At 37.9% G+C, this 9,872-nt stretch overlaps 1 protein-coding gene across 1 annotated transcript in view; it reads left to right on the forward strand.

Annotated features, from left to right (window-relative positions):
• Positions 1–8,623, forward strand: part of Guca1c (guanylate cyclase activator 1C) — a 29,218-nt gene extending 20,595 nt beyond the window's left edge. The window contains 3 exon segments of the mRNA XM_015478386.2: positions 1,119–1,206; positions 8,066–8,190; positions 8,192–8,623. Of these exon segments, the coding sequence (XP_015333872.2) occupies positions 1,119–1,206; positions 8,066–8,190; positions 8,192–8,260 (282 nt within the window). The 3' untranslated portion in view covers positions 8,261–8,623.
• The last annotated feature ends 1,249 nt before the right edge of the window (positions 8,624–9,872 follow it).

Below are 9,872 nucleotides of genomic sequence, written 5' to 3' on the forward strand. Positions count from 1 at the left end.
ATCAGGAGATGAGTGATGGACGAATCAAGATATCACAATCTTTATTATGACTGTTATAATACTCTAGTATTGCTTCTAGAGGTGGGGATACTAGACACTTAGCCAAGTTTTCTAGGCTTTGGGGGTCTATGCCCTGAACACTGAGAAACCAAAGTTGTATTTAGCCAATTTGATACTACATGTATGTAATGGTCACTTTTAAGTTTTGTCCTGTGTTTAACTGTGAAGTCTGTGAGACCTGGACTCACTAAGGCCAAGAGTGGTGCTTTAGCATGGTTCATAATTATTAATTTTGGAATCAACATTAGTAGCGCTTGGAAAGCAGCAAGAGAGACAGTCATATTTAAGATGGTGACCTCTAAGTGAAATATGTTGCCAGCAAATTTTCTAAAGATTCCTTCATGCTCAATCAAGATAGTTATGGCCAAACTTCCAGATGACTAATCCTCTTTTATTATGAATTTCTATGTCAAATCTGGGTCATTTAATTTAGTTGCCTTTAGGGAGGGGCTAAATCTTCCTTCTAGGAAGGCTGGAAAATGTCATTTGCTCTGGGTCTCCTGACAACTTTTATGATGAAAAGGTGCTGGTAGAACGTGAGAGAAATTCAGCATTCTCCTAAGGCATATATATCTATCTTTCCAGTCCATCATCCTTCAAAAGGGGCACAAAGACCCAGAGTGCCAACGGCAGAAGCTGGAGAGGAAGCCCGACATACTGGCAGAGTTCTGTTCATACACTTATGTTCATCTGTAAGATCCAAGTAAATCTATCCAAAATTGAGAACAATACCTCTTTTCAGAATTCTCATAATCGTGACCGCTACATTATTTTCTCCAAGGGGTTCTTTGCATCTTTTGAATGGATCCCTTTATGCTGGGTGAAATAAAAAAAAAAATCAGACTTTCTTCGGTTAATTTAATTTCCAAGCACCATTACCTAGAACTGACATGCAATCTTTTATCTTTATTTATTTTAAGCAACCGAAACAGGTTGGATAGCAAAACTTACATTAACACATCCTCAAATCCTGTCACACCAGGGAAGAAATGTTACAAAAAAAAATATATATGTGCTTCCAGCAAAGTTGAATTCTCTGATTTAATGTCTTTTTGCAGGCTGTACAAGCCCTCAATGGCCAACATACTATGAATCCTGAGGAATTCGTCAACTTGGTGCTTCATAAGGCAGATATAAACAATGATGGTAAGGGGGCTACTCTCCTCTGACCCATTTTTCTTACAAAGTAGAAGATAGGGAATGGGGGCATCATATAGAAAAAGCAGGAAACTCCTGAGAGAACCCCACTTGTGACCTGGGTTTCATAACTCGGTGGGTCCAGTGTTCTCCCGTCAGTGCAATTCAACCAAGCAAATATTTGTTCACCATATTTATATTCAATGTGTGCTGCTTGACACTTTGGGGTCTATAAAGAGGATAACAGAATGGAATTGGGATAATATGGGATGATTTGCCTTCTGTTTACTCCAGGTCATGCTTTATTAATTATTACCTCCCTAGTGGAGATGTTCCAAAAAAATTTTACAAATAAACTCACGATGTCCCACTGTAGGAAGCCTTCCTTTAACTAGAGTTTCTACAATCTGACTTTTTCCTCTCCTTTGACTATACTTTTCTGGTGGATGATCCATATTTGTCTTCATATCTGCCTTTTTTGTCCTTTCACATTTATGCTCTTTCTGCTCATTTCTCCATCTTCTCTTTCTTTCCTGAAATCTGCATTCCTCATTAGCAGTGCCTTTCTTTTTAGAGGCAGGGGTAGAGAGAGAAGACAGACGTTCCAAGAGACCAGAGAATGCCTATACTTAGTGGATTTGATCTCAGTAAACCGGTAGGTGAACATTTGACTTGAGATTGAGGCAGAAATCTAGGAATGGTTCTTGAAAATCAAAAACTTTGTCAGTGTGAAAATATAAAGCTATCAGAAAGAGATTAAAGAAAAAGAGGCATGAAGATTCCAGTCATGGTTGTCATCCTTCCAAAGGAACCCTTCCATGGAATCAGCCTGCCCACTATAGGTCACTTCTTCCAGTGGACACAAGAGGGCAGTAGAGGCCAATGTTCCTAAGTTGACTGGTATTTGTATAGTCAAAGGTGGCGGCTCTGCGTAGCTGGTGAGGAGGCTGGGAAGAAGTTCAAAGGAAGCCACCATTGAGAAAGAATCTAGCGATGGGACATGAATAGAGTTATGAGAAAACAATTTGGAGTTACATCAATAGTAACAACCTTGCTCTCCATCCAAGGGCCAAATCCTAGATCTGCCTCTCCCCAGTCTCAAGTCAGTACATTCTCTTAGAACATTGAGGTCAAAGAATAAAATAAGCCCTTGCATGTGAAAGCTTGCAAGAAATAAAGTCAGCCTCCTCAGAGGAGATAAGGAGTCTGAGGGAGGCTGGAAACAGATCAGGGAAATGGAGAGAGGAGGGTTTGACAAGGCCAATGAAATCTTATTTGAAATTTGCAACCAAATTTGTTTGATGGAAGCCATCAAACAAGAGAAATGCTGTCAGTTTTGTTCTATTTCGTTTTAAATTTAATCTAAGAGGTGCTGCAGGATGGCAGAAATCCAGCCCAGAGGAAAAAGCTTTCCAGGCCAGGGCTAACAACATTGGTACAGAGGGATGAGTACTCGGAGGTATTCAGGACCTCGTGAATGATTAAGGCCTTTTACAGTGAATTTCTAAAAGACAAGGCAAGCAGTTAGATAACATCCATGAGTACTGCTTCTGGTACCTGGAGTCAGGGAATAGAAAAGCCACCTACCTTGGAGAAGTAGGGGGAAAAAAATGAACTTTCTAATAGTTGGAGGACACAAGACAATATGTTCCAGACAGCAAAAAAGGATGCAGGACCCTTTCTTTACTAACTAGAGTGATTCCACAGAGGCAAATGTAAGGAACCAATACAGGGGGGAATGTGGTTAGAAGGGGTCTTGAAATAGAAAGGGCTGGGTCAAAATGAGATGTGAATCCAGAAGAGAGAAGCTGTGTTCAGGCTATAGCTGAGCTTACAGACACGGGCTCTGTGAGCTGGAAGAATTTGTCAATGACAGAAAAGAGCCAGTACAGTATGGTTTCTAGAATAATTTATAAAACTGTATACATTAATTGTTTTCTCTGACAGAAAGTTATATTTTAGGTAAAGAAAAAAATACACATAAACAAACACATATAATTTAGAATAACAATGAGTTACTGATTCTTAGCAAATGCATATACAAAGTTAAAATTGATAAAATTTGCTGGGTTTTTTGTTTTGTTTTGTTTTTTTAAACCAGGGATTGAACCCAGGGCACTTAACCATTGAGCTACATCCCTAGCCCTTTTTTATTTTTTATTTTAAGATAGTGTCTTGCTAAGTTACGTAAGGCCTCACTACGTTGCTGAGGCTGGCCTCGAAATTGCAATTCTCCTGCTTCAGTCTCTGGAATCACTGGGATTACAGGAATGTACCACCGTGCCTGGCTAAAATTTGCTTTTATATGAAAAATTATCAGAGGCTTTTCCATCATCTCATCAAGACAGATGGATCATGTCATGTGTCAAGCAAAAGATGCTAAAAATTCTACTGTTGGACAAAGCCCAGTATAACAGAGGACAAAAAAGAAAAAGTCATAAAAGCAAAAGAATTGGGCCAGTATTTGACAGAGAAGACAAACATAAAACATTTCATTCACACAAAGGAGGAGTTATTACAGAGGAGACTCTTCACATTTGCGTAATAAGTATATATACCTCAATATAAATTTTAATTGCTTATGCCATTATTATCAAAACATCAGTATTGGTAGAAATATAGATGTTCAGTTAAGTGTATCAGGGCATTAGTGACTATATGCCTATATATTTTTGATCTCTCAAAATAAAAGGCAAAGAACATCATTGGTATCTGGTCATCTAATGAATATTGAAGCCAAAAATAAAGATAATCATGCCAGGCACAATGGCACATGCCTGTGATCCCAGCAACTTAGGAGACTGAGGCAAGAGGATCATGTTAGAGGTTAGTCTCAGCAATTTAGTGAGGCCCTCAACAACTTAGTGAGACCCTGACTCAAAATGAAAAATAAAAAGGGATGGGGATATAGCTTATTAGTGAAGCATCCCCAGGTTAAATCTCCAGTACCACCCCCCACCAAAAAAAACAGAAAAGGATAAAGACAATCATAGCATACAAAGATATAGCAGCAACAACAAAACTTTCAAGAACATTCATGAGAATCTCAATTTGATTGTAAATTGTTTGCAAAAAAAGTGACCAACCTCCTCTCTCTGGATAGAAAAATGCAAAAGAATGAGGAAATATTCTATACATAAGTATCATAATAGTTAGCATGACAAAATTAAAAGATTAAGTAAAGAGTAATACAGGAATAATTCTAGAAAAAAAATGAAATGGTAGAAGCTTCATGAAAGCAAGAACAATTTCTTGTTTGAATATTTGGATATTCCCTGCACTGGTACATGATAGGTAACTGCCAAGTGAATGTCTCATAAAAAGAAGACATCAAATGAAAAATGAAAGAAGAAACAAAGAAACAAACACAATATGTGGTACTATCTGTAGAAAGAAAGACAATTAAAAATATTTTTTGAAATTAATGTATGTATGCCTTTGCAAAATGTAACTCCTGATTAGCAGGATTTAATGACCTATGGAAAGTGGAACTAAGGACCAGAGAAAAGTAAAAGGAGATTCTTTTTCACTACACCTTTCTGTAATGTTTGATCCTTTTTTTTACATGAGTCTATACTATTATTTTAATTTAACAAATCAGTTTTATTTTTATGTTTTGAACAAAAGCATCAAGAAGGGGAGCTAGGACAGAATCACTACAACAGGAAATTGATGCTGAACATTCATATTATTATAAAATGAAAACAGAAAACAACAAGTCAGGATAATTTTAGCAGGGATTCTACAGGTTTTGCTATCCAAACGATAAAAGTCCACGTTCTCCCACTCTCTGGTCATGAGTCATTCTTGATATGATTGAAGGAAGGTTTGCAGATGTCGTCACAGTATCAAGTGCAAAAAGTGCCTAGGAAAGTTTAACACAGAGCCAAATAGTACAGAAAAAAAAGAGGACCTAAGAGGTTCATTATAAAGTGAAAAGGAGAGGCAGAGAGGGCGACCATGGAGCAGATATTTGAGGTAAAAGAAAAATAGACAGAACATAAAAGGAGATATTCCACCGAGTGGCTGACCAGAAAGATCAGTGCCTTTAGGCTGGAACATTGTGAAAAGCCAGCAGGGTCCCACAGAACCCAACTGGGAAACTGAGAACCTCCAGGAAGCAAGATGGAACTGAGTTTCCCCACGGAGAAGAAATGGCAGCAGGTGGAACCTTCTACAAAAAGGCTGCTAAATGGCTCAGGTGTCTATCACCTTGCTGATGAACACAAAATTTCTATCTCATTGAGACTCTTCACCTGTATCCTCCCTGGAAAACCTGGTCATCCTCATCTCCACAATCACCCCCACCTCATCTTTGCTAATTTCTCAACCCCAGCCCAATTTTTCATGAAATCATGATAAACAGGAATGAGAACTTAAACACAGTTTTCTTTCTACTAGATGATTTCTTTTACAAGCAAGCTGACTTCTTCAGAGCAAAAAATGCTAATGTGGGCATGCACAATCAATTTTGGCTTTTTATTTTATTTTAATTTTTTGTGGGACAGGGATGTTTTCTTTTATTATAAAAGATTATTTAAGATGTTAGTGAAAAGAAATGAATGATCCAGAATAGCAACAAGATAACCAGATTGCAAAACTAGAACTAAATTAAATATCTATGGGTAGCTGTCCAATTACTAATGATGCTGCTAAAATTGGATTGGGGGTGAGTGAGAGAGGAACACCTGTATTACTGAACTTTGGGTTTCCTAGTAGAACCTGTATCTACCAACACAACAAATAGCCTAAATAATGTTAAGTATCAGTTACACAATATATATATAAGTATATATATATATATATATATATATATATATATATATATATATACATATATATATACATATATATGTATATATATATACTATATATATAAAATTACAAAATATATATACATATAAAAACAAATGTACAATTTCTAATTTATGTCCCACAAAAATTGAAACATAACTCTAAATATAAAGCAAGATAATAAACCCTCAGTAGCCACCTTAGGTCCCCCTGAGTCCTGTGATCTCAGCTCAAACATCTCTTGCAGGCTTTGGCTCTTTGCTGGTAGATTCTTTGGTGGAAGCCACTAGATATTCACAGGTGATCCTCTCTAGGATCATCCTAGAAACCATCCTTTTAATTTGTTTGGGCATAAACCATAGTCAAATTCAAGAGGATTAGGAAGCAATGGAAAGAACAACAGATTAAAAAAGTAATTTGTCAGCATATGCTTTCTGAGCACCCAATGTTTACAGCCCTGAAGTGGGTTGTAGTGGTCGTAACCATTTGGTAGTGGAATGGAAATGGTACTTAGGTCTTAATAAATGTTTCATGAATGAATGTTGAGTGCTAGAAGGAAAAATGGGAAAATTTCAAAGGAAGTAGTTTAGATATGGTAAACATTTTAAGCTACTATAGGTAGAAGTAAATAAGCTGCAAAAGGGATTTATTTTTACCGTAATTGGTTAGGTAACACAGAAAAAGTGAATATGTTGAGTTCACAGGTGTTCCGAAGAAAAGGGAAAAGACAGCCGTGAAGAATTCTCTTTCCCCATTTCCTGTCAGTAGCCGCGGTTGCTTTTCGGCTGAGATGGCAACTCTCTTCCAGGACCTTCAGCCACAGCTGCGAAAACCAAGCTTAGTAACCCAGCAATCGGAATAGATGCCAGCGCTCCATCTGTGTTCCCACTTCTCTTGTGGCCACCTCTGTTCCCACTTCCCTTTTGGCCATGATCCCCCACAAATTTGAATTGTTTGGGGTTGGAAATTTACCAGCCTTGAATTCCGTTTTCAAAGGTGGTTGTACTTTGATTATTTAGGTCCCCTGCCCCCAACATCATCACATACATGGGACTGGCCCACCACACCCTTACCTCTCCCGATTATTTGCAGTCTTCTCTACTTCACTTTGGTTTATTCCGTGTTATATTTTCCCTGTGATACACAGGGGGTTCTCCTCACTGCTGTGAGCTGGGGTTCTGGGCAGACTCTGTCATGAATGCTTTGTCAACTTGACTTCTGAAGCAGTTCCTGCTGACTTTCTGTCTGAAGTGCCCTTTCTTTGGCTAAGAACTGCTTCCAACTTGTCCTTGGCTGATCTTTCACCTACTTACAAACCCTATCAGGGACGATCTCCTTGAGATCAAGAACTACATCTGTACCCCTCATTTTGATCACAATTATAATTTCAATCCAAATGATTTGTGTCAACATGGAAACCTCCCCCCCGGAAAAAAAATTTAACAAGTTATCTCATGGATGAGGCTAGTGAAAAACTATAGTAGCCAGTACCCAGGAGGATTTATAGCACTGGCTGGCCCGCACAGGCAAAGGCTTCGGTCAAAGTGATACAACTGGGCATCAAAAATCAGGAAAGGAGAAGAGAACTAGTGATCAATAATAATATATGGAAAAATTAATGTTTCTACTTCCTCACAGCTTTGAGCAGTCCCTGAAATTATTTCTCAGAAGAACATTGAAAACAGCCTGCTGAACAGTCATCCCCTCCTGACCGTAGAAGTCTACAACTTGTCAGGCTCTTATGAGTTGGTCATGTATTTAGGATTCAAGGTCAATTAACCAATATTGTGTAGAGATGCAAAAACATGTGTGCCTTTATTTCATTAGGTACATTTCCTGATATTCTCATCTAAAACTAAAAGTATATTGTATTCATCATCTTTATTTTCACGGGCAATCCCATCATTGAATGCTTTTTCATATAAAGATCTTAAAGAACTTAACAGTCTCGTAGAGGTGAAAGGACACCAAAAGAAGAATATCAATAAATATCAACCATGGTGAATGTATTGCTATGTGCCAATGAGTGGTACGGACAAACCCTCTTGTTAATTGCTCATTTGTTATTTTCCAGGGGAATTGACTTTAGAAGAATTTATCAATGGCATGGAAAAAGATCGGGATCTCCTGGAGATTGTTTCCAAGAGTTTTGACCTTTCCAATGTGCTGAAAATAATCTGCAATGGGAAGCAGCCAGATGCTGGAGAGAGACTCCTCCAAACACCCCGACAGGGCTGGTCTAGGGAAGGTGAAAATGAAGTCACTGTGAGAACCCCTTGCCAGAGTTCAGTGAGCACAAAACTTCAAGTAGAGAAGAAATGAAATCTTCCCTATGTGCATACTGTTGGTTTCAGTCTTTATTATAATTCATATAGGCTTATGAATATAGTATTACTTTAATCCAGTAGAAACTTCCATGAAGATCCTAACCAGTTGCATTGTTGATATTCTGTTTGTACCTCAGCACCCTCTCTGCAGATTCCAAGATGATGATTAAACTGAAGAATTGTCTCCACACCTTTCAGTTCAGAATAGAGCTTGCATGTATGCCCTTGCACACTTAAAATTAATCTGTATCTTGAAATAGATCTGCATTGTCTGGGAAGTACCCCCACATTTTAGCATCCTAAGATTAAACATGCATTTGGCAAATGTGTTCACTGCCTCTTGGCTCTGGTTGTATTTGTATATTATAAATGACTGAGTTCTGGTCTATTTGAGAATTTTTTTTTTCTGAACTATTTCTCATTCCTTACACTGAATGCTGTCTTGAATCAGTAATTAATGTTTTGCTCCAAAGCAAAAGTCTTAAGCTATGCAGGAAAAGCAGAAAACTTCAGGCCGGGCAGTGAGAATGTTTCCATCTGATTTGTTATAAATCTGGATCCAGTTGTGCATGAAAATGTGATGTATCATCTGTAATTATTATGCCAGTTGGAGGTTTGATCAGAACAGCAGACAGCCTGGCTATGCAACAACAAGCACTTGACATTTGAAACGGTCCTGACATTATAGCTCTGACATTTCATTTTTTATATCCTTTCCAAAAAATGAAATGATGAATGGGATTTCTTGATGGGTTAGAACTTTTTAAGTTTTGGGTTCTATATCACAGGCCCATTAGTGTGTCTGTCAATGGATGGCTTTATCGTGGAAACATACTGGAGGTTTCCAAGACCAGATGTGAACCATCTTCGTGTCAAAAAGCTTCCTACTTATGCTTTCATATTCAAATCTGGGTATAAAAACACACAACTGGAAAACTAAAAGGGCAGAGTTGGACTGTCCCTGCCTCCCTCATAGTTATGAATGTGGATAAAGGTACAGATGGAGATAGATGAGGAATAATTGTCAGTAAAATTGAAATATTAGTGGACCCAGAGAAGAAACCATAGACCAATGTACAGATAAAGATGTCGTTGGAAGTAGAGATATCCTGGATAATTTTCCAAAAGATTTTGAAAGATTCACCAAGAGGTATACAGTATAAGATAAAATATGTTGAAATAAAATGACAACAGATAAAATAAAGTGAGGGCAATCACTACAACCATAATACCACAGAGATCTACTCTTTTGTTGAAGTTGGGCTTCCCATTGGACTCTGAACTTCTTAGCTGTGAAAGGGAAAAGGGAAGCACCATTTTAACAGCCAGAATATCCGCAAGGTAAACAGTTCCACAGTTATTGCATCCTCAGATGGTACAATGTCTTAAACTGTACAGTGCTCCATATATTCTAAAAATTTTCAAATACAAGGTGCTAGAATAATGCTAAAGATATTTCATTTTCTTCATAGCTTAATCTTTCTCAGGGTGTCTAAACCTTCTTAGGAGAAAGGCAGACGTTTAAAGCAGCTTCTGCCCCTGCCCCAGTTGACC

Source organism: Marmota marmota, unplaced genomic scaffold (genome assembly GCF_001458135.2).
Source record: "Marmota marmota marmota unplaced genomic scaffold, marMar, whole genome shotgun sequence".
NCBI classification, from domain to species: Eukaryota; Metazoa; Chordata; class Mammalia; order Rodentia; family Sciuridae; genus Marmota; species Marmota marmota.